Here is a 26,155-nt window from a genome sequence, read left to right as displayed (position 1 = left end):
AAATTGCTTTGGGTAACCGGGGCATTTATGGTTTGCCCCCTTCTCCCCCCCCCCCCCCCCCCCCCCCCCCCCCCCCCCCCCCCCCAAAGGTTCGTGGCTCTCATTAGCCTCATATGATCAGTCGCCAGAGGAGGTCCCGCGGCGTTGGAGGTTGAGTTTGATATTTCAATGGTCACAGAGAAAATCCTACGTTTTGTCTCGAAAGATTCAACGAGAGAAAATAGACCTTGCACACCAGAGTGTAGAAATATTTTTGCTATATACCAAGAATTAAGATTATCACAAGTTTCTGTCTTTAGACTACCCCGCTTGTCGCCGAATCATTTTTGTCAGTCTTATCTGATTTTGATTTATTTATTCTGGTTTTATTTTTAGATCGCGGCCAAAGATAGACAGAGGAAAACCATTTGTTTGTGATATTCCTCATCTGTAGCGCCGTTAATGTTTTGATTGGCTCGCAAGATGTATGGTAAGCTACCCTGCTAGTGCAAGAACATTGATAGAGACATGACATGACGTAAGGGTTTTCCCTTAGAAGACGTGATGCAGATCTCTGTACAGGAGGTATCGGCAATATGTTGCACTTAAGGGCACACTACCTTCTGGCCCACTATCTTCTGGCTTAAAGGTGATGGCGAGATGAGGATTCGGCTATTGATTTTCGACTCGCTTTATAGGAACAGACCTAAGCCACGGCGCACAAAGAACTACTTACTGATCGCCCAGTACAATAAGTCTAGCTCAAGCAATCTAGGGGTCATAATGGTGAGTTAGTACAGCCGCGGGCCTAGTCTACGCATAGTACTTAAAATATGTTTTAGGTCCCCTCGTACTTAGTAGTGGGTTCGGGTATAACTATAGCGATACTATATAAACTATAGAACGTAGTTAGCATTATCGCGTGATATATATATTGAAGTATGTATTGCAGTGGGGGTTTCCAGAGCAGAATGACTAAGCGGCTATGTGACATAAAAGCACTCCCGAGGCCTAGATAGCAACGCAGACACCTTTCCGCCTCTCTTCTCGGTAGTCACCCCATGGTGTTCTCCTCTCTAGCACCCTACTACTCCCATTGATGACTCTGTTCTCACACCTGTTTCGCAGGCAGGGTTGTCGGTGCCCCTCAGGGGTCCCCTCTTCAGTATATAAATTCTTAAGTAAGAAGACGATCCTATTTCTGGGTTGCGAACCTCCCGTGTGCCAAGGTTCGTTCAGGATAACATAAGCGTGTATCTCTTTTCATACAAAAACGAAAAACATACAACAGTGAGGATTCGCTGGTGGTCACCCACCCAACTACTAACTCACCGGCGTGTGGCTCATGTGCGGCCAATAGTCGGGTGGGTGTCGCCCAGGTGAGAAGGATGATTGAACAACAAGTAGGTTGAAAAGCCGGGTGAGAATCACGCACAACTACAGGACTGGCCCCTAATCGGGGTCATCTCCGTCGAGCTCTCGGCATAACGGTCCAACTTGGGGGCAAGAGGGGTAGGGAAAATGGGCTGCTAGAGTAGAGCACGGGCTCAATTTGTATTTAATTGTCCACTGGATGGTCAAAGGGTGGGTTCTGACATGCTCTCCTGTTCCATCTATCCGGGATCAATTAAGAGCATGTGCAGCTCACTCTGTTAAAGTATTACAAGACGGATGAATACTACGTGTAACCAGAGGTGTGAACTCAATGAGATTCAAGAACGTATATGGTATGATTGGAAATGTGTATAAGTCTTAAGTCTAGAATACAGGAATAATCCGACTTTTATTTTCGCTAAGCTTAGTAGCATGCACGCCATAATAATGGCATTGCACAATCCTAGAGTGTGAGTAGTAGAGTTTACCAAGTCCAAGGATTGAATTCCGCAATGTTCTGGAAGGTGCAAGCTGGCTTCTGAAACCGGCATTGATCCACCGGTGTATTGGAGAATGCTTGATTCTCAACACACTGTAGATGAGTAACAATCGAAGTGAAGTGAGGTACAGCTTTTACGGCCCATGGTGGTCAATTTGCTCTTCCATGTTCTACTTTGGTTGGGGCCACCCTATAGAACATAATATTTCTCCAACACCCATAGCAAATGAGCCGCTGGTCCTATTAAGCTTGTATTGCAGCTGCTTCAAGGGATGTGGAGGAAAGGCACGACTCAGTAAACCCGAGAATCGATCTTCTACTATTTGCTTATTTCGGCGGGGATTCACAAAAATAAACAAACTGATACCTTATCCAGATGGCCTGTCAGCCACGGCACAAGAGATACTCACGTGTTATATCACCTACGTCTACCTTACTATATTTATTACGCCTCGGTTTAGTATCCGCAGCTATTGGGGCAGTAATATAATCTTATTCCTAGAATTTAACAGCTTCATTCGCCGAAGCATATGCTACGCGCCAACCTCACCCTGAGGGTTCGATTTTCTATCATATTCGTTCTCACAGCCCGTACACTGGATCATTATACTTTACGGGGGAGATACAGCTACTGTATAGTTGGATCAAGGTTTTAAAGAGCCCTAGAAGTCTTATGGTGTAGAAAGTAAACAGGAACTGTACTCTGGCGTCTACTTAATTACTTTTCACGAGTTGGGGTAATTGAAGAGAAATGCTTATTGGACAGCCTAATTGTGATTCATCCAAAGAGTAAAAGGTGATCAGGAGCTGGAGGATCAACGTGGTGGACACCGAATGACCACCAATAAGCAAAAGTGGTTGAGCCTTCCTTATACTAAGAATATACATACTCAACGCTATCGGAAACTCTTTGCGCTCCTACTAAGGCTGCGTCAAAGCCCATGTCGAGTGAGCACGCGACGGGATCAGGGTAGATAGAACCGTTTTTTCGTTTTCTCTTTTTCCATCTGTTTTGAGACTCATATAGCGTATCATCGGTTTTTCTTTGCTTCTTGCTTTCTTCTGTGTCTCTAGAACACTCGACCTAAAGCCGAACGTAGAGTTCTGTAGGTTAGGCTTCAAAAAAAAAAGGAACAAAGGGACGTAGAGAGGCTTGACGAAGACAAAAAATAAATATGGAGCGAATTAATTACAAACTAAGCCAAACTCTAATATAGTTTGGGGGAGAGGGGGGAGGATCATAGGGCACACGGGCACACATCTTGTAACAATTTCGGCGGACAAAGCGCTTGCACTTGGCTTTCTACGCGAATATCCAATGGGCCGAGGTTTCTCAAGCCCTGCGTGCTTTCCTGCATGAGACAGCAAGGGGTGCTATGTGACCCCTCTTTTCGATGCTACCATTCATATGTCCCTCCCACCCACCATGTTCCTGGCCGACCTGTATTCCACTTTGCCATCATTCTTGGATTGTATTCCATACAAGGAGTCTGCAAGACTTCTCTTTCGGGAGTTGTCCTTAGGATCATTAGACTATGTCAGTAACTTTTCCGGTATACCAATGACTTTCAACTGATACTCACCATTGAGCTTGGCGTGGCATTTGAGTAGCTATTCAAGTCTTCTGCTGACACCAAAATTGGGAGATATCCACGTGGACAACCCGGACAATTCCTGCGTTCGTGCATTTGAGCCATCTAGGCAAGGTTAGCTCCATCAGTCTCAGGTAAAAGGTTAGATCCCTATCCCAAAAACTAATTGGATAGAAGAATGTTGGTGAACCGAAAATGAAAAATAATTTTAACTCTGTACCTCCCCTGCTCTCCTTGCTTTGCTCTGAAATTGCACTGACCTTTAGACTTATATAACAGGTCCTCCTCTAAAAATTCTTCCCAGAGGTTTTGATCTGGAACCAAAGCCCACCGCCCAGGCATCCGCCCACACCAGATCCAAAAGTCAAGGGCTCGGTTGGCTGTTGATGAACCAAGATAACCATTATTCTCCACCAGTGAAAGTATTGCCTTCATTCTTTTGATTTGACCTTCGGAGATATCATGCGGAGGGGAACCGTTCAGAAGAGCCTCAAATCGGAGGTGTTCAATAATTTCATTGAGCCCTATGCCAATGACAGGTCAGCAAGTCTCCAATAATCATCTCACCGTGGTGATTAATCAAACCTTCTGCTTGAGTCGTGTCAGCTCCTCTGACTGGGCTTGAGTCCCGAGGCCTCGTCATAGCTGAATTGCCCTGCATTGCTCTTGCAGTCTTCTCGTGTGACCTTCTGCGGCCTCGTGCCTGCTTCACCAAGCTCACCCAACTCGAGAAACACATGGCCACTCGTCACAACTGCATCCACGGCACTGCTAGTCCAAAAATTCGAACCTTTGTGGGAATTTCAAGAAGTTTTACTGTCAGAGAACAGTAAAAGACGACTTTTCATTTGATGTGCGAAATTACTACTTTGCAGAATAGGTTGCCTGGCCAAATATACGCGTCGGTATTTTTCATCATAATACGCTTGTATCATGTTCACTTACAGGTGTATCTCGGCATTACCAATTTCATATCATTGTTTGCCTCCTGTTTTGTTTTAGCCTGAAACATGATTCTGTTGGGCTTTGGCTATATTGATGTGGTCAAGATCAGCACCTTTTACACTTGCACGCAATTGACATCCTACAGCATAGCGATAACTCTACTTCAGCTCATCTTTTATTCATTTGGGTTTCTTTTTTTCTGGACACCTATCGGCTGTGTTTACTAGCACGTGAAGTTACTGCGCCCTCGAAATCGACAGGTCACATGGTTATTGTGTGATGGGATGTGAGGAACTGCAGGGACCAATCTCAACAAACCTTCCGAGAGCTGGTGGCTATTTTAATTTCCACCATTTGCTAAAAAAACAATCAACAGAATCGTTGCAGAGATTTATAAGCAGCATTTTGACTGTCGATGGACATATCTTGTCAACTGAAACGAATATAAGCCACAAGACAACAGGAAAAACACAACCTTCGGCGGTTGCAGACATCGCACTTTAATCTCCACCTTTTGGCTCTGCTACTCACTGGCCGTCAACGCCAAGGCTCAAGCCCCACCCCGACCCAAGGCCGCAATCAGTGGCCGAAGGGCATTTCGCAGATCGGTCTTCTCTTTGGGAACATCTCTAATAGCCCCCTGGTTCGACATTGTGAAAGCCAACATGATCGGTCGATCACGACTTGCATAAAACCAATCCCACAACCTGTTCAGCTTGATGACCTCATCATCGGCTAAGGAGCTTTCTTCCGCAAAATTCTGCCGGGCGCTCATTCCAAGCAAGAGAATACCCTCGCGCACGGTCTTTTGGTCCTCAATGCGCGTGAATAAACGCTGCCACCCATAGGTTGGCAGAAAGAGACGATTCATCCAGATGAACGTACTCAAAATCACCTGGATCTTGTAGGCATGTACCTCGTGATTGTTGGGGATTTCAAAGGCCCCAGAACAATTTTCTCCGCAGTTCAGGACTATCCGGTCCATTAGATAGATTACACGGTTCAAGTCGATTCCCGCATATTTTGCTGCAACGTCTGAGTATTCATCCTGTGCCTCGGCCCCAAAGTGCTCGCAGAGCAATCGATTTAGAGACTCAGGAGTCTTCCATCCACGAGCATCCAAATATATTTCTAAAGCGGTGGAAGATCCCATCTCTTTCTGATTCCTTGCCCAGTCGGCGGCATTCCCATCATCATCCGAGAACCACTTGTCCAAATAGTTGCCGATGTGCTTCCTACTCCTGAACTTTCGTTTGTCCTTCGCATCTTGCTTGGTCTTGAATGCTTTGGTTTGTTCGGCAAGGAATTCGGTCAGTTTAGACACCTGGAGCCAAACACCAAGGCTGTTGCTCATCTCTCGACTCATACCCTTAGATGTCTTATACTGAGCATCGTGCTCAACATTGGCCCATTGCGCCATGTACCAAGACTGGACTTGGATTTCAACAAGGGGCTCCTCCGTTGTATGGGGACCGCACTGCCATCCATTTTGCTTAGAGTGGACACGATAATGTACTGCTTCATAGCCACTCTTTTCGTTCTTGAACTCCTCTTTCTGAACTTTGAACGTCTCGTTTATTATCTCCTTGACAAAATGGCGATCTTCCCATCTTTCAAGAATGATGCGAGCCCCGGCGAGATCCACGATATCGTGATGAACATCCTCCAGACTTTTGTATCGTCCATTCTTGCGCTCACGCTGCTCAATTTTTTTTCGGAGGCTTTCCGGCTCCTTCGCGCGGCTCTGGGTCTTATGGGGTATGCCATTTTTTAAAAGGGCTTGTTGGCACATATCGGCCACGGCTCTCGCCAGAATCGCATACTCGTTCTGCTTGTATTGTTTCATGAAGACAGAAGACAAAGATCCGTCGATGTGGGTTTGAATAGCCATGGCTTTTGGCTGCTCGGGGGATAGGGCCAGCTTGAACATGCTGGTGCAGAGCCTTTTCAAAGTAATGATGAGACTTAATGAAGAGCAAAACTAGCCTTCAGAAAAAAAGCATGGAATGCCAGGAGCCATCGAAGTATTTATGTTCGCTATTGTTTACCAGAATTGTGCCCAGGGCCCAGGTGCTCGGTTTTATTGCTACTTCATCGCACACTTAACACGTACGAGGGCGAAATGTCGGTGCACCCGGTTGACCACTGATCAGCTTTTTTCTCCTGTAAAGCCATCTCTGATGGTGTGTAGAGGGTCGACATTATTAGATAAATCGGTGAAGAGTATGAAGGGTGATTCGTTGGAAGCCGGTTGGGTCCAAGTCATTCATCTGCACGTTAGCTGTAGTGCATGGTAGATTTAGGGACTGGGGAGCCTCCATATTGGTTGTGTTCATGCTGTAGAACCTGGGATACACTTTTATCTTCTAATTTCAATGTGTTCTCTGATTCGTTTGATGCACTTTACCAACCCCTTGTAGTGGCCCAAAGCTGGCATAATCCTTGTTTGTACCCGAGAATAGGATGGTTACGATCAAACTGTAGTTTAACATGAGGTGGTGGTGGGGGGTTCTTTAGGGCTAGTTAACATTTTGAATGTGTGGCCCAAGACATTGCATGTGGTTTTACTTTCGGGAATATGGACTAAACTTAGTGGATGATAAGTTATGAAAGATGGCCAAAGTAATGTCAGTAAGCGGACTGAAGGTTCCAAAAACGGATGAGAGGAGTAAGGCCGAGAGGACTACTATGAAGCAATAGAGTATTCCAGGAAATCTCGAGTTGCATAAGGAAGAAAGAAGCTATCTACATTACTAGAGACTAAAGTGCCGAATACGAGGGCTTTTGGGACCATCACGACAACCGGCCTAATCGGGCTACTGCTTCTGAGTTGCAGTAACTTACACCACCTTAGCCCGACCAGCAGATGAACAACCACGAGGGAGAATGGCGCCAAATTCACCCCTTCCCACTCGAGAATTCATTTGCGATATGATCTTGATCACTGACAACATCTGAGACCGCTGAGGCCGCCGGATGTAGCCCGCGTTCTGCCAACACTATCCGCAGCAACCTGCGGCGATTCGGTAATACCAGAGCTCTCTCCTATTCGAGCAGTATACCGCGTAGTACTACCTCACTGATGTTGGAGGTTCTCTGCGATCGTTTGCCGGAAAAGCCTAGTCTCTACCCCGATGAGATGACGGGTCTCCTGTTTCGTGAGTTGGCGCACAGGTAACAATCTCTACCGTCAGGAGAGCACTTGCTGCTGCTAAGAGTGGCCTAAGAACGCCGCTCGATAGGAAGCGAGCGAACACAACCCTGACTTTGGGATTAATAGAACAAGAGAATTTGATTTTGGATAAGACCGAGTGCAATAATAATAGACTGGGTGAGAATTGGGTGAGCGCCGCTTTACGGTCGCACGACCAGGGGTGAGAAGGGTGAGTGCGCTATAGGACAGGGTGAGAATCACCCTAGGTAGTGTGACGCCCGCGCTGACCTTCTAAAGTGACACGATTACAAGTTGAAACGGAAACATTTCGATACTTGGCATCTATATATAGCCCTAGAAGACATGATGTATCTTCGGTTCAATTCGTTATTGTGGCTTTGTCGCCCTGTAGACTCGCTATAGCCCTTCTGATTTACCTATACTTATACATATATCCTAGTACAAATAGCACATACCAATCAAACTGATCACACTTATCAAATGAGCGTAATACTCACTCTTATAGAGCTTATCTTTATCGTTATAAGGTGGACATTGATTGGTATAGTAGATAGCTTTTCGAACTATTTGCTCTTTTCTGCTATATACTTTTCGAAATTCTTCTGTTGAAAAAAGTGAGCTTGTACAATATACTGTATAGAATAATCTATAGACTGTAGATCGATAACAAGCTTAATATTGGCATTCTACTAGGCTTCGATTGGTAATAAGAACTATACCTTCGCAAAATTCCCTGTGAGTATCATTCCTATTAGCTTAAAGAAACTAAAATAAAAAATAGGAGTAAAATCTATTCTCGAAGATTCGACCTAGGATTCTTACTTGACGCTTACCTAGTTAACTACGCAGTGTCATGTGATCATGTGCGAGCATGTGCCTCGTCATGTGACCATTACGTGCCCATGCGGTCCCGTACGGACCATTCTGCACACTTGGGTACTCCTAACTCCTGTACTAGATCGTACTTCCAAGGTTAGTCGGCTCACCTAACCTATTAGAAACCATGCGATCCTCTCCGTATCATATCTGGTAGCATGTCGGTTTAAGCCAACTCCTACGTTGGCCTAGGGAGGTGTAAGTAGACATCGGCAAAGCCCACCCGGCCCAGAGTCTCCGTATCACACCTTTATAGCCTAGAACATATTGTGAAATCTTAGCCCTACCAAAAATTGTAATATCATATTAATGAAAGTCATATAATAAGTAGGAGGAAGAAAGTGGAATTTTTTTCTAATTCTTCGATTATCCAATTTCGCGGCTAACGCGGGGCTCATCTATACTAAGTGGATTTCTTTATTCTAGGCTACCAGTAAGTTACCGCCTTTTTATACCCAATTCTGCCATATAAACCCTCAGCAAGTAGTTACTAGTATTTAAATTTATCAGGCTTAAAGGATTAACTATGTCAGGTCCTGGAAATCTGATTATTAGTGATGGAGATTTTATCTGGTTACGGAAGCTTATGGATTTTCTAAACTAGTATTCCGTACTTAAAACTAGCACTTTGAAATACTTTAAACATTCACAATATCATAACATCGCCCCATCCTATATATAATAACAACAAAAACATACAACAGTGAGGATTCGCTGGTGGTCACCCACCCAACTACTAACTCACCGGCGTGTGGCTTAAGTACGGCTGAGCGGACGGGAAGCCCTGTTTTCCACACCCTATGGTCGTATGTACTCGACATACAACTTGAGAGAAATATATAATGCATATAGTTGATGAGAAGGGTCCTGCAGATTGTGGGCATACAACATTGTATGTTGTACTCCGTAGTCGAAAATCACTACTACCACAGTTGTCTAACCTAATTAGGAAGGTCGCTCTCGGCACACCATTTTCAATACGAGTGTCATTTATTACGGTATCGCCACTTTATGATCTGTTTTATATTCAGCCCCATATTACCCAATCCCTCACCGAGTCACCCGATCTGCCACTATTCAGAGACCATGAATAATGAACTACCACCATGATGCTATTCAGAGACCACCTTATCTGTCAAGATGAAGCTATTTAGAGATCAGCTGATCTGTTAAGAGAAGTTTTCTCAATTGGTAGGATCAAAATTAAATCGTAGGTTTGTGCGGTATGTCGCTAATCCGTAGATTTCACTCCAACTTCATACAATTGAACCATAGTTAGTATTAAACATCGGTCGCATTTAATTAATCAGATATTCTCTGCTACCTAGCATTAAATGACATGTCCAGAATTGAATTATCTCTATTAGTGGTGGTTGAGTTAATTTGAATCACTTCATGCTGCTCGATCTCTGAATAGCTTCATATTTTGACAGATCAGGTGATCTCAGGACATAATCTGATGGATGCAGCTCAGCATCCACAGGCTCAGGGGGCTTGTTCAGGGAGCAAGCTTTCAAGTAGTGAGCTGCCTAATTGCTTCGTTCTATATAAGTCACCATAATACTCCCTATCCCTTCAAGGCAAAGCATCTCTCGATACTATCAGCGTTGTTACCCCACCAATGAACCATCTTGGTCCCGGTTGTCCCGAAGAAGATAAAGATAAACAATAGATTCGCGTTAAACCCAGTGTCCAATGCCGCACCACTGATATAAGCCCACTTATTCCAGAAAACCCTCCTATAACGATAGAGAAAGAAGTTGGTAAAAGTGCCGACGAGAAAGGTTGTAAAAGGCCCGGTACTGAGATTACCATAGAAAACTGCTGCTGATGCAAAGAATATAGTCGTATTCCACAGATCGAAACGAGCGCGAGGGAATTTCTTGTGCAATAACCACATCACACCGGGAGCAAGTGCGCCTGCAAGAAAGCCCCAGAGGATGGGTCTGAAGAAGGCCGAAGCGAAGAGCTTACGAGGCCCAACGAGAGCATACTGGATGCCGGCTGTGTTGTACGATTGGAAATCTTGACCGGTCCACTGGCCGAGGGGGTCTTTCTCCTTGCCGCTGACATAGTCGAATTTGGTGGCGATGACCCAGCGCATAACGCCATAGTTTACTGGCAGTGCGAGCATGTTGGCAATAATCTGGATTCCAATGACTTGGCGTGGAGGTAGGTGAAGGTAATGCCCAATCTGGAATTAATAATCAGTCTTCTATCACATGAATGACATTGTCGATAATCAAACCTTTTGATCTTCTAGAACAGTACGAGCATCGTACCACACATTTCCAGAGATAATTCGATAAGCAAGTTGGCCCAATGGGTGCCGTGATGAGCCCTTCGCATCGATCATATCTGTAGAAGTAGTCCAGTCAGTTGGAATAGGAATGGGACATAAGCTCACATCAACTTACATCCATAAACAAGCTCGTTGAAGTATCCAACCTTTATGGAGAAGCCCGACATCGCATATACGAAGCTCATCGGTAACATCGATACTGCACCGAAACCCAATGCCACAAAGTACGTCCAGATAGGCATGTAGACTGTCTTGGAAACAACAACACCCAGAAGCATTAGGAATGGTATCAGAGTAAGCGCAGCCCATTCCCTGCCATCCTTTTTAGTTATAATCGTAAAGAAGGACGAGAGGATCTTACCACTTCGTCATACCGGGATACCGTTGGATGATGCGACTAAAAATGGTCAATAACAGGATTCCTATATGGGATAGGCACCAGGCGTAAATACCTTAATCTATCCTGGTGATAAGATCCTGCCTGCTTTCTGGCCTTCCACATTCGGTATATCTTTGGGCCTAGAAACAGACCGCACCAAGCAAAAGACGACATATACGAGGCTACCCACTGCGATAATGTCAGTAAAAGAAGGGGTGTAACAATGCGGAATTCTTACCATGAACATCTGCCACGTATACTGAGCTCCAGAGTAGGCAAGGCCTACTTCATCGTATTTCGTCTCGTTAAAGTGTTGCATGCCGTTGGAATCGAGGTAGACTTGAAAATAATCAGCATATTCCCGAAATGTCATAGCAAGATACCCACTTAGATCATTGAACGGATAGGTTGTCCCATTCTTCATGAATACCCCATTGGACATGATGTTAAAAGTCGGTGACCCCCAAAGGTTCCCGAAATACGCAATAGGAATCAGAATCCAACACTGGAACAGATCAGAGGACAACCTTTTGACACAGACCTTTTAACTTACTGTCAAGACAAACGCCAAGAAGATAATCACTTGTACACTGTAGGGATACGTGATAACCACCGAAGTGATGTTGGACCAATCAAGGGTTATGTTTAGCAATCCCATGCCACCGCGCCCAGCTCCGATGAAGTTGACAGTGTGGTTGCGACTAGCAAACCAGCAGAGGGGAGCCAGAGATGCCACAAAGGGAAAGAGGTATTCCGGTAGGAATTGCCAAACAAATGTAGCGAGGAGTAATATCCAAAATACCTGACAATATTCAATTAGCTGTTTCAAAGGATTGTAATCATGACTGAGAGGATACATACCTTAACCTGCTCCCGCGCTCTTTTCTGGTCAGGTCTGTTTTTGGCATCCATGCTTCGGTATAGAGTCACTTGTTGCAAGGACAGAGGAAATATGAATTCGGGATCATCGATCAAGACTCCGCGAACTAGACAGGTCAATTTTTATTCAGTAACAGATACCAAAAGTACTTACCCATTGCAGCAAATGCAAAACCAAGCAAGGAACAACCCTGTCTGAAATTAGCGTGTTACTTTAGTCCGTCGAGGAATGAGCCTACCCATCCAAAGAATAAGGCAACTGCTGGGTTCATAGTGATATTATAGTACAAGGCAGCATTTGTAGGCAGAAAGGCTTTTGAGATCAGTAATTCTGGCATATCAAGATAGATTGGATCCCTTACTAGCCCATTGACCCTGGCTTCCAGCATTGGCGGCAATGCCAACAATTGCGTGCTCCTTGTTCGACCAAGGGCCCGGGTTTAAAGAGAACGAAAATCTTCCCAACGGCACCCTATAGGCAGGTAGTACACGTGCCATGAACCGACCGAGGGGGTCAGACGCTAGAATGACAAAGAATACTGGAAACGGAGCGTATGTCGTTCGAAAGCTAGTAGGTTGTAAGCTGAACCGTTTGCTGCCAATCTGTGCCAACGAAACTCACTAAGATAATTGAGAAACAATACTGCCGATTGCGCAAAATAGTGCTGATAGAAGAATCGAGCGGAAGGTCAAGACTGGAAGTTCTGGGTCGTCCTCGAAACCAACGACCGTCCGCACTAGCTCGGGTATGTTCTTGAATTCAGCGGAATCAAAGTCATATTGCGACTCGTCGAAAGAGTCAACTTCCTCTTTATTAATTGAGGCGAGATTTTTGATCTCTATGGGCTGAACAGTCTCAGTAGGGAGCTCCTTTGCTTCTTTTCCTGTCATGTTGGCTTGAGAATTGGTCTCTGAAAGGATGCAGCTGCTGAGGTCAATCGTTTCCTACTTAAGTCTTACTCGTCCGGGTATTTCCAAGGCTTCGGTAATGAATAGAAATTGTGCAATGCTTGGCCCAGATTAGAACAACATTAGAGAGGGTCGTAGATAGGAAACCATCCGCTCTGTACATAAGATGGTCTTCTAGCTAGGTGAAGCGCATCCACCTTTTCCGGGGGTTTACCCGAACAGGAAAGATGTGCCATAACGGACATTTATAAGCCGTTCGCGATAATTTACGAGCATTTTGTAACCTAGGGACAAATACAGCCAATATTTTGACTGCTAGACAGGGCTGGGGGATTTCACAATGACAAATGGACAGGTAGGGCGGAAGATAGCAGATCCTTTCAATCTAAGTTTGGAGAGTTTTATGCTTGGCTCTTCTTGGCCATCTCTATCTATCAGGCTTTACCTATCACTGTCGTTCTGATTGTAGATGGTGGATATGGCATAAGAATGGGGTCAAAGTTGCAATGAGGGGAAGCCGAGTTCGGCCTCGCAAGAGCTGATCAAAGGTACCTACTTCACTCCGCACTTTATCTTAGGCTTCATCCTTCATCATAATGATATAGGATTTATGAGTTGCTAATGTTCCAAACTTTACCCACTCTATTCATAAGACAAGGTATCTTCTTTAAATACACAAAAATATAATATTCGGTGTCAACGAGAGAAAAGCGCCAAGGATGTTAAAGCGGAAAATAGTTGAGACCATATATGATATGATAACGCCATGGCTAGAGGATATTAGCTGCTTCATATCGACTTCGAGAGAGGAGAAAGCTGCCTCGACATCGAAACCGGCTTAGCATGAAATCCATGCATGTCGTAAGCTGTTGGTGATATGTCATCATCGAGTACATTGTAAAAGTTGCTCATTTTACTTCGCAGCGTTTCCCCTCTTTAAAAGGCCCCTTTTAGTCAAAGTCTTGTGATTTCGCTCTTCTTTTTCATTATCTATCTATCAATTGACATCGTGAAAGTGGGCTGATCCCGGAAATTCACGTAAAAACATGGGGTGCCTCCGCTTGATGGTCCTGGCAAATGCCCTTACTGGTGCTTCGGCTTTCGTGCTGCCCTTTATTGGCCAGACCTCTATGACAGCTGGGAATCCGGGTTCTGATTTCATATGCGATCTACCCCCTATTCTTGATCCGGCCAATGATGGGTTGCCGTCGGCAGTGAGCTTGTTCTCGTCAGATGAGGCGTTGAAAAGACAGGTACAACGTCATCAGGCCATTGTGCAGGTTCCGTCGGTTTCCTACGACGATCTAGGCGAAATCGGCGAGGATGAGCGATGGCTTCCGTTTCACAAGCTTTTCCCTGTTCTTCAAAAGTCGTATCCCACAGTGTAAGCTAGAAGTCCATCATGGAAACTGTCCTCACAGCTGATCACTTCAAGTCATAAGCGTGGAAAGCTAGAGAAAATCAATACTTTCGGGCTGCTTTACACATTTGAAGGCTCGGATCCAACTCTGAAGCCAACCCTCCTTACCGCCCATCAGGATGTAGTTCCCGTGGCTGATGCATCCACATGGACTTATCCACCTTTTGAAGCCCATTTTGATGGCGAATATATCTGGGGTCGGGGTTCATCCGATGATAAGAACAGTCTCACAGCCATCTTCTCGGCCCTAGAAGGTCTTTTGTCCGAGTCTGATTGGAAACCTAGACGAACTCTCATTTTGGCATTCGGATTTGATGAGGAAGTTGGTCTCAACCAAGGTGCTGCACGGATCAGTGAGGTACTCAAGGAGAGATATGGTGACGACAGTTTTGCTATTATCCTTGACGAGGGCGGTTTAGGCTCGACACCTCTTGATGACAATACCATATATGTCCACCCTGCAATCACTGAAAAGGGCCATTCCAATCTCTTCTTCGAGCTTCATGCCAAGGGGGGCCATAGTTCGGTCCCCTTACCGCATACGGGAATCGGAATTATTTCTGAGATTGTTGTTGCGCTCGAGGCTAATCCGTACCAGCCTCAAATCATCAAGGACAGCCCCATTCACAAACGTCTGATCTGTCAAGCGCGATATTCTCCCAACACCCAGCCCAAGATCGAAGAGCTACTGCGAAACAATGACTTTGATGGACTTGCTGTTCAATTCGCCAGCACTAGCCCGTTGAACCGGTTCGTTGTTCAAACCTCACAGGCTATCGATCTAATCAAAGGCGGGGTGAAAATCAATGCCATGCCGGAGGTCGTTACCCTGGCTGTCAACTATCGCGTTGCACACCATGAAAAGCCGGTACAGGTTCAACACAAGGCTGTTCAAGTGATTGCGGATGTAGTTGAGAAGTATGGTCTCCAGGTGGATGCATTCAAAGGCGACAAAGAATATCAGGATTATGTTGCAGAGCTTTCTCCCAGTGATATGCTACATCACAGTGATCTAAAGCGCCGTGATGAAGTTGACTACAATGGCACTCTTGTCATCAGAGCCACAAAAGCCGAAGCTGCACCGGTGTCTCCTGTTAGTGGTCCTGTTTGGGATGTTTTCTCGGGTACAATTCGACACGTCTTTGCAACAGAAGATAAGACTATCGTTCCAGTCGGAGACGTCATGACTGGTAATACCGATACTAGGCATTATCTCAGTAAGTTTCACTCTGGGTAGCCACATATCATACAAACTGACGGTATCATCAGGCCTTTCCCGCAATGTGTTTAGGTGGACCCCATCGATCAGCCGGGGACTGGACAATATTCACACTGTCGATGAGCATGTGAGTATCTTTGACCACTTGAGCGCCGTTAAGTTCTACTATGACTTCATTCGCAACTTCGACATTGCGGATGTATAAGGATATGGCAACATTGCTATAAGAAGGAAGCGAGTCGATCAACGTGAAATTCAAGGTGCTCAGCGATAACGGAAGGTCGCAATGACACTGGAATTGGGAAGACGACTCATCTTAGAGCACCCAACTGGGCAAGGTGAAAAGGGAGGGGACTTTCAAGGTTAATTTAGTTTCTTCTAGAGCCCTTTAGCGCCACAACATGGCCAATAAGATATTCCTTCCTCGAGTGGAATACTGTTTGTTGCATCCTCGGGAGAATTAATATTGGAGTCTGTGCGTGCATTCTTTAATCAAGGATATTAATAGTAGGACGTTGCTATCTATGTGACGCACGGCATGGATTCATGCATAGGCTAAAGTCCGAGCCCGAGTCATTTGCGTGGCCAATATATATAGCCACTCGGGTAGCCCGATAGCCTGAAGCTGTTGAAAAGCCATCAAGCTATCAAGAAGGCAAATTCGGTGCTGAACCTATATATTAACAATGGCGCACGTGCATGCAACTGCGCAGCCCACTGGAGCAGACGCGGAACAAATGAGATTGCCTTATCTCCTAAACCGAAAGGGACAGTTGGTCGAGATCCGGCCGAAAGGTAATTGGCATTTTGAATTCGCGTGTGATGTCAACACTATCCCCAGGGGAGATGGATGGGCTAACAGAAATTCATTGGAGCAGGCTCGCTCCTCATCATGACAGGTCCAAATGCAACGGAGACTCGAAGGAGACAGCACGCTGACGCACAAAAGTCTCAACGGGATCGGATGAAAGTAGCTCTGGGTCAAATAGAGCGGATAATGAGGATGGGAGGCGCGGGAACGAAAGGTACCAAGGTATGGAGGCAACTGACACAGCCAATCTCCTGACATGACAGACCAATGTGCTCACTCGAACTTGCTTGGCCAGGCAGAACTGCTTGAGACGGCGGTGGAGTACATCCAATACCTCCAGCGACAGGTCGAGGAACTGAGAGAGCTGGGTCACGGTGGCCACGCGACAACCGAGGTCGATGTCCAGGTGTGCGCCAGATGTCAGGATTAGATTCAGAGCTCAATGTCAATAATTTAATCAGCCGGCCAATAAGAACGTTGGATTTAAGCACGATGTGGTTAATATCACGATGCGAGGCTTATGTAAGGTGCCTACATGGCGTGGGCTCTGTCCTGCCAAGGGCCAAGGCAGATTATGGTGCCAGTCGGAAGAAGGACATTCGCAAAGAGCACCTCGTGTTTCTGAACCATCCAGAGGAATTAGCCCGACGTTTAGCGAGGTCATGGCAGGTAGTCTGAAGCTTTCCACATCGGTGGACACGTTCTCGTATGTCATGGCAGGATTCGTCGGCGGAGGCCCGTCTTGGCAAGTGCACGGACACTGGAGGAGTTTCTTGGCGGCGCGGCGGGCCTGGGCAGCTTGGCATCCTGGATGGTTGCACCACTGCATCTACAGCGCAAGGGCTGCCATCTCCTGGCCTGGATTGGAACTTGCACATATAAAGATCCAATCCGGATCATCCTGCTAATTTCCTTTTTATCTCGTCAGCCCCCAGAGTCCTTCTAGAACCCTTCAGAAAGGACAAGCTGTTGCTTTCTGCCAACCGTCAAGATGGTTCTTCAGCAGTATGATTACATCTTCGCCATTGGCACGATATTCGCGTTCCTCGATGCATGGAACATCGGCGCCAATGATTGCGCCAACTCCTGGTCGACGTCTGTTTCGTCGCGTTCGCTAAAGCACTGGCAAGCCATGATCCTCGCATCTATCATGGAGTTTGCCGGAGCGTAAGTTCATGACCTGCTTCCCACTTCCTGACTTTGTACTCACCTATATTTCCAGTGTCGGTGTAGGAAACAGTGTTTCTGATACTATCCGTACCAAGATCGTCAAGATCGATGCCTTCGCCGACAACGCCCCCCTCCTCATGCTTGGAATGTGCTGCGCTGTAGTTGCCTCCTCTCTATATCTTACCTTCTGTACTAAGATCGGTCTTCCTGTTTCGACAACCCACTCCATTCTCGGTGGTATCCTTGGGATGGGTATCGCGCTTATCGGTGCTGATGATATTATCTGGTGGGGAGGTGATATCAACTCCGGTGTTGTCCAGGTGTTCCTTGCCTGGGTGATTGCACCCATCTTATCTGGTGTTGCCGGTGCGCTTATCTTTTTGATCACCAAGTATGGTATCCTACTGCGGAAGAATCCCGCACTCAGGGCGTTATACACCATTCCATTCTACTTCCTTCTGACGACTGGCCTCCTTACTAGTATGTTTCGTCAAATTTCTGATCTCTGTGTATCGGCTACTGATAAAACACAGTGCTCATTGTCTGGAAGGGTGGCAGTAGCAGGATTAACCTCGAGGGGCGTGAGATAGCCGGAACTGTTATTGGTGTTGGTGTTGGCATGGCTCTTATCTCGGCCCTCTTCCTTTGCCCCTGGATCTACCGCAGGGTGATTATGGGTGACTGGCAGCTCAAGCCTTGGGACCTAATCTACGGCCCTCTTCTCTTCCGCCGTGGTGAAGTTCCTGCACCTCCCGACCGTGTTGAGACCGTCCGTAACTACTATCGCGGCCACAAGACCCTAGAGGAACTGGAAGCTGAGCGTTCCACTGATGTGGAAAAGAGCCACAACAGCAACAGCGAGCCTGGTTCCCCCGATCTCAAGGCAGAGCCCCAGGTCACTGCCAACTCGGATAACGGGACGCAAGCCGTGGATCCCGATGTCATTAACATTTGTGGTCCTCGTCCCGAAGGAGCATGGTATAGTGGTCCTGTCCTGTTCTGGCTGCTGAAGAAGGCCCTCCTAAACGGTGTCGAGCAAGACATTGTTAGCGCCCAGAAGAGCGATAGCAAACTCGCTGGCGATCTCGAGAAGACCCATGCCCATGCTGATCACTATGATAACGAAGCGGAGTACATGTTCTCTTTCCTCCAGATTCTGACAGCCTGTACCGCTTCTTTCACCCACGGTGCGAACGATGTCGCAAAGTTGGTTTTCCCATTTCATACCTACTATCAACTCATATACTAACTGTTCCCAGTGCTGTCGGTCCCTATGCAACCATCTATGCTATATGGAGAACTGGTGCCCTTGAAGGCGCTAAGACCGAAGTCCCCATCTGGATCCTGTAAGTTTTATTCCATCAATGTAAGGACGCCCGTGTTAACTCACATTCTCCAGTGTATTTGGTGGTGCCGCTATCTCCATTGGTATCTGGACATACGGTTATCACATCATGCGCAACTTGGGTAACCGTCTTACCCTGCACTCTCCCTCTCGTGGGTTCGCTATGGAGCTCGGTGCTGCCATTGCTGTCATTATTGCCACCAGGCTGAGTATGTCCCTTTTATCTATTCCCAAATCATCACCACGCTAACATGACACTTGCAGAGCTCCCCGTCTCTACCACCCAGTGTATTACGGGCGCTACCGTCGGTGTTGGGCTTTGCAACGGCACTTGGCGAACGATCAACTGGCGGATGGTTGCCTGGATCTACATGGGTTGGATCATCACGCTTCCCTGCGCCGGTATCATCGCCGGTTGTTTGACCGGAATTATCGTGAACGCGCCTCGTTGGGGTATGTCCGGCGTCTGATTTGGCTGGCTTTGGGAGCTTTCCTTGTTTGGTCGCCTTCGCTCCCTGCTGGGTTCTTGTTTTCGCCTCTCTCTATTGTCAGTCCATTATTTAGAATATTTAATTATTTACGGCAGCACATTCTCTTGTTTGGGTGTCAACGCATGATGTGGCGAGTATAAGTGTTTATGACGTCGCGGTCTATACAAACAAAGTTGAACCCCGGAACATATCTAGCAGTGCCATGACCCTCATCCCCTACAACTCTGTATCAGCTACAAACCGGATATTATATCCTACCACAACAATACCGACATCAGCATTCTGTCTGGTCGAACCCAAATTTCGCAATCCAATATTTCTGATCGGGACTTCTAACTGATATCTGTACCTGTCTGTCTATGCAGGAAATGCCGAGCTGAGCTTGCGGCTAAAACTTTATTACTTGTGGCGTCCACTTAAATGAACATGAAATACGAGATGCCGTAACATGACCTACTAAATGAGGTTCTTCTCACTGGATCTTCTGCTACAGATCCGTCTTATGGGTCTAGATGTGACAAAGAAGAGAGTGGCAAGGGAATAATGATGATTTGTTGGAAGCGGGATATCTCATCCAACTTTGCAACCTCTCTAGTCGTTCATATTTTCTGACTAGTGTTGTGGAAGGGTTTCTAGCTCAAGTTCTTCCTGTCTAATAATGATCAATCCATGGAATAGTTTGAGAAAAACAGGTTTTGGTACACTTCGCCGCCGCGCGCTGAGGTGAGGATCACAATACATGTCCTAGATATTTGTCTCATTCGAAGTACATGTTGTGTTATAAAAAGACGCCACTGCACCTGAATGTGAAATATCTTTCAATAGTTTTGAATCTAACATTCACCATGTATCAAGAAGCAATCACCACCGCAGTTGGATTACTGGACAGTATTGCAACCCCTGTCAGTACGATCGCAAACAACCTTGAAGCCAATAGACTGGACAGAAGGGCCTTCCGAAAATACCTTTGGGATTACGCTGATCGCGCCGCGCTTGACGGCGAACTCATCGACGCTGCAAGGCAAAATTTTCGATGCTCCAACCGTGCCCTGTTTCTAGCCCAGGCCCATATGGAGTTGATATGCTGGCTGGCAGATAACAACTATACAATCTCATCAACGTCTGTTAAATGGTACTGCTGGAAGAAGATCCTCGGGAAATACCGCCTGCCCTTACTAGTCTCGTCGCAAACGTCCCGTTTAAAAAACCATCTGCGGGAGATCAAGAAGGCAGCAGATCAATTATATACAGACCTTGAAGACAACATGGTCAGTTCTGTCTCATCGGGCTTTTGGACGTGACCTAATTTCGGAAAGATCGCAATCGTGCCAGATTCTAAATACCGCAAAGTTCGGGGTCCGCCAGTCGAATATCCACCAGAAGGTGAGCATATATTTTCTATGAATAATGAAACCTCTGGTCTCTGACATTTCTCTTATGATAGAAATTGAAAATATTATTCACCAAGGAAGCCTTGCCCACGAGAAATTATCCGAGTGATCAAAGAGCTCGCGGAGCTTCACGGTTAACTTTCTACCCTTGAAGGCTTCACTAGACCATTTGAATCGCAGGAGAGGGCATTTCCACCATTTATGGAAGAGCTATTCAAACCTACCGAGTAAAGATGCAGCTCAGAAACAAGAAGTCGGTGAGGTAAGAATGACTCGGTGACTGATCACCAAGAAGCTTCGATGAGACAGAACTGGTCTTTTCCTCGGAACCACACATCAGTTTCTCTTCGCCTGTTGCCGAAAGGATTATGGACCTAACTGATCTTGACCTTGCCTGTTTCGATGTGGAATGTGCGGTGGAAACGATCGGATCCTCAGCCTACGCCATCCTGTCAATTCTGGCCCGTCTCCAGAGTGCCCCGGATCTGGTCACGGAATATGCAAAGTTCACCAATGTGCCACCAGACATAGCAGAGCTGATTCTCTCCAATGAATACCGCCAGCTTTACGACCGACACACCCGGAGCCTGATCGTTACCATACCGGGCCGACCCCACGATGCCCTCGTGGGTGAGCTCCATCTAGTAATGGCTGTCTCTCTTGCGAATATGCGAAGAACGGAATGGTCGCTCACAACTGCACGGGTAGAAGGAGGCATTTGCGCCAAAGAACCAGATGGATCATGGATTCCCCGAGAACTTCCTCCGGGTCGAAGCGAAAAGTGGCCCACAGTTATTCTGGAAGTCGGAGTCTCTGAGGCTAAAAAGAAACTGCGAGCGGATGCGGACTGGTGGCTGGCGAACTCTGAGGGGCAAGTGCATGTGGTAATCACTATAGCGGTCAGTCGGACTGTGCCTGAGGTCACGTTTGAGACCGTTGTGCTTGAGCAGCCGCCTACATATATCATGGGTCAGCGTCGATATGTGACACAGGTCCGTCAGTCAATTGTGGTCTTCCGGCCACCGGGTGGACCGATTACCGCGGTACCTGATATCTCTCCACTCATCATTACCTTGCAACAGGTGCCGGAGACCGACCCAGTGATTCCTATTCCCTCCCTCGAGAGTATTGCGAGTGCCGCATGGCGTTGGCAAGAACTTTGAGTTTGATTTGTGTTTTTCGTATTTTTATTGTTCTTAATTTTGACCTTTTTCTCTTATATCAATATGACTGGGTGAAAACTCACTATTGTGTGTCTGCCGTTTTGCTGGAGTCCTACGTAGAATGAAGTGATTGTTTATTGCCTGGTGGCGTACTTACCAGGGACCGTGGTCGGTGGAGTCCCCTAATGCATACCCAAAAATGAGACACAATGAGGCGTATGTGGATATCTTTCAGGAGTGGATTATATCCACAGGGGCTACAAGTCCGGGGCGTGAAAGAGGCAACAAAGAAAAGTCTCGAAAACCAAAGGAAAGGTATATTCAATAGCTGAAGATACAAGTGTAAAAAAGAGACGCTAGATCGTAGTCTGTCGTGGAGAAAGGTATAAAACATTAAAGAATAAGAGATGGACACATATAGGTGGAGTATACAGGACTACATCCGTAAGAAGCAACGTCGGAAACCCCGGAATTAATAAATCGACAAGCGCGAAGCTTGTCTTTCACAACCAAAAGCCGCACAAGACGGAAACGTATAGATATTCCGCGTTGAGCTTACGCGAAAGCGCAGGCCAGAGCCAAGAAGGCACCACCAACAGTCCAAATGCTGCCTACCAACTGGCCGGCGGCGTTGTAGGCAGTGGCGGAAGCGGCAGGAGCACTTCCGCTGGCAGCAGCGCTGGTGGACGCGACCACAAGAGGGGTGGAGGAGGCCACAGGGGCAGACGAAATGAGTGCCGAAGAAGGTTTCTTGGTGGTCGAGATGACCAGGGTCGGCGAGGATGTGATCGTCGGGGTGAAGGTGGAGCTCACCTCGGTCGTGCTGGTGCTAATTTCCGAGCTGGTGCTGGTGGGGGTAGGGGTGCTAGTGCTAGTGCTGGTGCTAGTGGGGGTATGGGTCGGGGTGGAGGTCGACGTCGGGGTCGGGGTGGCGGAGATAGTGACTGGCATCCAGTTCAGATCTTCTTGGGCCAGAGTTCCCGACGGGGTCACGGTGCCGGCGGAAGCCTGGCAGGAGGCATAAGTGGTGCCAGCAATGTTGCAGGAAACAGTTCCAAGGCTGGTTTTTGATATCAGAATCCGTTTCTTACGAGGAAAGTCCGTGCCGGTACTTACGTTCCCTGGAGGTCGATGTTCTGCAGCTGCATGGAGGTCGGGGCAGCAATTGCGGTCATGCCCTCGCCGGCAATACCACAGGCCGCAACGGTCTTAGGGCAGGTGATCTTGTAGGTAGTCGCATCTCCATTCTGTGGATGGTCAGTCAAGGTGCTCGGACAAAGAGCGCGTTGATCGCGCAACTGAATCGGTACCCACGGATTCAATAATGCTAGCCTCGAGATCCTGGCCCTTGAAGCCGGGCAGCAGGAGGGTTGCGGTGTTACCGGCGGCAGCGGCGGTAGCGCCAGCCAACAAAGCGACGGTGTAGAAACGCATGTTGGAAATAGATTGGTGGTGAACCGGTGTTTATACTGAAAAATTGGTGATAATCAAGATGTGCACAAAGAATGCGAGTACGATGTACTTGAAGTAGATCAACAATTGCTCAAAACGAAGGACTGGATTTTAACGAAAGACTGTCGGACGACGAAAGAGTGAATGACGGACTGCTTGAGCCTGAAGGTGTGAAAGAGGAAGAAGTGTTAGAGAGAGAGACATTGGGGGTTAGGCGCATAATTGACTTTGGCCATGCAACATAGTGTCGTCGCGACGAGTTTGGCATAGCGGGATTGGCCGACATTGCAGTCCAAGCGGACGCCAACACGAGCCCCAGGGGTTCCCGAGGCCGGTGGTGTTTAGAAAAAGGGGGGCATTTCCGCATTCGACCTTGCAACCTTGAGAAGATCCAACCTTAGACGTCCAAGTGCCTCCGAAGGTTTGCGGTTTAAAATTAGAGGCGTTTTTAGTGCAAAGTTTACTGTGGGACTAGGCTGGTTTGGGACTAGTAGCCGGATTGACCCCTGGTTCAGGCTGCCTCTTTGGGAAGGTTGTTTGATGCTCTTCATATTAACGCGAGACTAGCGGGATGAGATCACCATGAGTTGGGAAACTTCAGGTGTATGGAGGAAGATATTGTATATAAGAAAACTCAACTCCTTTGAAGTAAATAGTATACAAAGTACATGTTTACTGTTCAAAATGCTTATATACTTGTCGCCATTATCTTTTGTAATTTCCCCGTCACTGACTAGTTAGCGTGTACTTACGCCCGATGAAAAAGCCCGTGCCCAATTTCATGAACGCGCAACGCCATGGATGCCGAGTTAATTAATCTTCTGAACCGTTTTTTCATTCAATAGTTTAATTTGTTTTTCTCCGCTGACACTGCAAACCACGTGTACTCTATTGCCAGCCGAGCAATGCCGATAATTCAACCTGGGGCCGTTTTCTCCCTGCTGAGAATGAAATTATATTCACAGCCAGTTCAACAAGATCCTGCACGACCATGACAATTTTATAAAATTAAAAACAAATGAAAGCGAAATTGATCATGTCCTTCCGGGCCAGGAGCCGAAGTGATTGATAGCCCCACACACGATTCCTATGACAAGCAGCACGCCATTGAAGCCCGCCATAATATAGAATGGTGTCCCCGCTGACAGGATGTCAAATAACAGTCCACCCACTTTGGTTAAAAGCAAGATGCCTGCTCCACCATATAGCGAATAGACTCCTGCGATGGAGCCTTTGAGGTGGGACAGATGCTCCAATCTGCGGTTGGCCGACCCGGGAAGAAGAGCCTGGCCTTCATCTGGCTCAGTGTCATTCTCGTCCCCGCGGACACGGCGCTCCTCGTATATTTTTCTCAATGTTTCATTGTCGATGCTGACCCGCAAGATACCGTTACTCAACACAGCCAAGCTGCAGACAATTGCTCCGATCTGGCTGATTCCAAGCAGAGCCATCACAACGAACACACCCGGATTGCCGTCGGGTCTTTCGAACAGAGGGTTTGGGAGCATGGCAAAGATTATATAGCCGATTATTCCCACTAATGCTGCGAAAAGAAGGGGGAAATTGTATCGTCGTGATTTGTCTGTCAGGTACCCAAATGCTGGGGCTGCAATCAATGCCACCAATTGGGACACCCCGGTCAGTATGGATGCGACGATGTATGCACGTGGGCAAGCTTTCTTGATATCCCCTAATCCCGACCCAGGAACCGGTTCACGTTCCTCGTCGCAGAGGCCCGATGCGCGGTAATAGTGATTGACGGCCAGGGGAATGAACAATGATATCCCCACAGAAGAGGCTCGAGCCACGAAGCCTCCGACGTAGCCCAGTCCAATGCTACGGTTTCGGAATCCCAATGTGAGGGCAGTTGTCAACTGCTTCCAGTATGACAATCTTGGGCGATGGATATATATGTCATCGTCATCATCTTCGTCATCGTCCGATTCGTGAGAGGTTTTCCACAGTGCACTCCAACTTTTGCCTTGTTCTCCTGGAAGATCGCGAAGGCCAATGAAGCATACTAGACAGATAATCAGGGATATGGCAGCAACCAGATAATAGCTGCGTTGGATCGCCTGCGATGGCGACAATCCCATCTTCTCAAATCGGGCTGCAAGCGGCAGGAAAACAACCAGTGCCACGAGCGCACCACAGCCAGCACACATACCAACAAACCCGGAGAGTCGCGCAGACGGCGATGCTCTGAAAGCATCAACATCTACGGAATGACCATTCCTGGCACGCTCCGGTGTGATAGTCAATTCTGAAGACATAGATGCGCGATATTTCTGGGCATTAAAGGCTGAGCCAGTGACTGTTGGTAAAACTGCAGTGACCATGGTCGATACCGCTGAGCCACCGATACTAAAGAGCAACCTTCCCAAGAGAAGCTGAGGGTAGACATTCGTAGCTTGCACAAAAACGACTAGCGCAAGTGCTACAATAGCATAGCCTGCCGTACATACCTATCTAGCGTCAATATCATTGAATTATCCTGACAAGGGTCAGTAGCAAGCTTACATGGCGGACTCCGATTCGATCCGAGAGGACACCCCAAAGTGGGCAGGCAACCAGCGCAAGAAGTTCGTCTGCGAATCCTAGAGTTCCGACAGCATCTCCGACTCCATTCTGCAGCCCTATCAGATCTGTTACGACGAAGGAGATGGATGAATTGATGTAAACTAGGAAGGCGATGGAGAAGGGGCACACTGCCAAGAGGTAAGTTAGTGTTTGGCTGCGCGAGGCAGTGAACAATGCCGGTGATGAGGCCATCACCCCCGATAA

At 47.1% G+C, this 26,155-nt stretch overlaps 9 protein-coding genes across 9 annotated transcripts; 5 read left to right on the top strand and 4 right to left on the bottom strand.

The window, feature by feature from the left end:
• Positions 1-4,939: 4,939 nt before the first annotated feature.
• On the bottom strand, positions 4,940-6,319 carry LCP9604111_9458 (uncharacterized protein; the record flags this gene model as incomplete). Its single annotated transcript, XM_039077714.1, has 1 exon — positions 4,940-6,319. The coding sequence occupies one exon, from the start codon at positions 6,317-6,319 to the stop codon at positions 4,940-4,942; it is 1,380 nt and encodes a 459-aa protein (XP_038924545.1).
• Positions 6,320-10,007: 3,688 nt separating this feature from the next.
• LCP9604111_9457 (OPT family oligopeptide transporter) lies at positions 10,008-12,891 on the bottom strand (the record flags this gene model as incomplete). The annotated part of the gene is made up of 13 exons (XM_039077713.1): positions 10,008-10,634; positions 10,689-10,798; positions 10,858-11,054; positions 11,104-11,139; positions 11,195-11,310; positions 11,360-11,460; positions 11,509-11,626; positions 11,675-11,923; positions 11,983-12,107; positions 12,155-12,191; positions 12,240-12,313; positions 12,363-12,568; positions 12,623-12,891. 13 exons carry the CDS (start codon positions 12,889-12,891, stop codon positions 10,008-10,010), a joined length of 2,265 nt encoding a protein of 754 aa, XP_038924544.1.
• Positions 12,892-13,955: 1,064 nt separating this feature from the next.
• LCP9604111_9456 (M20 family metallopeptidase) lies at positions 13,956-15,753 on the top strand (the record flags this gene model as incomplete). The annotated part of the gene is made up of 3 exons (XM_039077712.1): positions 13,956-14,293; positions 14,345-15,546; positions 15,599-15,753. The coding sequence occupies 3 exons, from the start codon at positions 13,956-13,958 to the stop codon at positions 15,751-15,753; spliced, it is 1,695 nt and encodes a 564-aa protein (XP_038924543.1).
• An 862-nt stretch (positions 15,754-16,615) lies between these two features.
• LCP9604111_9455 (uncharacterized protein) lies at positions 16,616-17,267 on the top strand (the record flags this gene model as incomplete). The annotated part of the gene is made up of 2 exons (XM_039077711.1): positions 16,616-16,765; positions 16,821-17,267. 2 exons carry the CDS (start codon positions 16,616-16,618, stop codon positions 17,265-17,267), a joined length of 597 nt encoding a protein of 198 aa, XP_038924542.1.
• An 83-nt stretch (positions 17,268-17,350) lies between these two features.
• Positions 17,351-19,344, top strand: LCP9604111_9454 (inorganic phosphate transporter; the record flags this gene model as incomplete). Its single annotated transcript, XM_039077710.1, has 6 exons — positions 17,351-17,526; positions 17,582-18,009; positions 18,063-18,735; positions 18,789-18,875; positions 18,929-19,083; positions 19,139-19,344. The coding sequence occupies 6 exons, from the start codon at positions 17,351-17,353 to the stop codon at positions 19,342-19,344; spliced, it is 1,725 nt and encodes a 574-aa protein (XP_038924541.1).
• Positions 19,345-20,210: 866 nt separating this feature from the next.
• LCP9604111_9453 (glyoxalase family protein) lies at positions 20,211-20,865 on the top strand (the record flags this gene model as incomplete). The annotated part of the gene is made up of 3 exons (XM_039077709.1): positions 20,211-20,633; positions 20,682-20,748; positions 20,810-20,865. 3 exons carry the CDS (start codon positions 20,211-20,213, stop codon positions 20,863-20,865), a joined length of 546 nt encoding a protein of 181 aa, XP_038924540.1.
• A 259-nt stretch (positions 20,866-21,124) lies between these two features.
• On the top strand, positions 21,125-21,919 carry LCP9604111_9452 (uncharacterized protein; the record flags this gene model as incomplete). The annotated part of the gene is made up of 1 exon (XM_039077708.1): positions 21,125-21,919. One exon carries the CDS (start codon positions 21,125-21,127, stop codon positions 21,917-21,919), a length of 795 nt encoding a protein of 264 aa, XP_038924539.1.
• A 555-nt stretch (positions 21,920-22,474) lies between these two features.
• Positions 22,475-23,353, bottom strand: LCP9604111_9451 (putative GPI anchored glycoprotein; the record flags this gene model as incomplete). The annotated part of the gene is made up of 3 exons (XM_039077707.1): positions 22,475-22,979; positions 23,036-23,166; positions 23,234-23,353. 3 exons carry the CDS (start codon positions 23,351-23,353, stop codon positions 22,475-22,477), a joined length of 756 nt encoding a protein of 251 aa, XP_038924538.1.
• Positions 23,354-24,405: 1,052 nt separating this feature from the next.
• Positions 24,406-26,143, bottom strand: LCP9604111_9450 (putative MFS transporter; the record flags this gene model as incomplete). Its single annotated transcript, XM_039077706.1, has 2 exons — positions 24,406-25,836; positions 25,892-26,143. The coding sequence occupies 2 exons, from the start codon at positions 26,141-26,143 to the stop codon at positions 24,406-24,408; spliced, it is 1,683 nt and encodes a 560-aa protein (XP_038924537.1).
• Positions 26,144-26,155: the final 12 nt, after the last annotated feature.

The sequence above is a fragment of the Penicillium roqueforti genome, assembly GCF_015533775.1.
Source record: "Penicillium roqueforti strain LCP96 04111 chromosome Unknown scaffold_48, whole genome shotgun sequence".
Taxonomy (NCBI): Eukaryota; Fungi; Ascomycota; class Eurotiomycetes; order Eurotiales; family Aspergillaceae; genus Penicillium; species Penicillium roqueforti.
The sequence above is the reverse complement of the archived record's forward strand: the minus strand, read 5'-3'. Positions and strand labels throughout refer to the sequence as shown.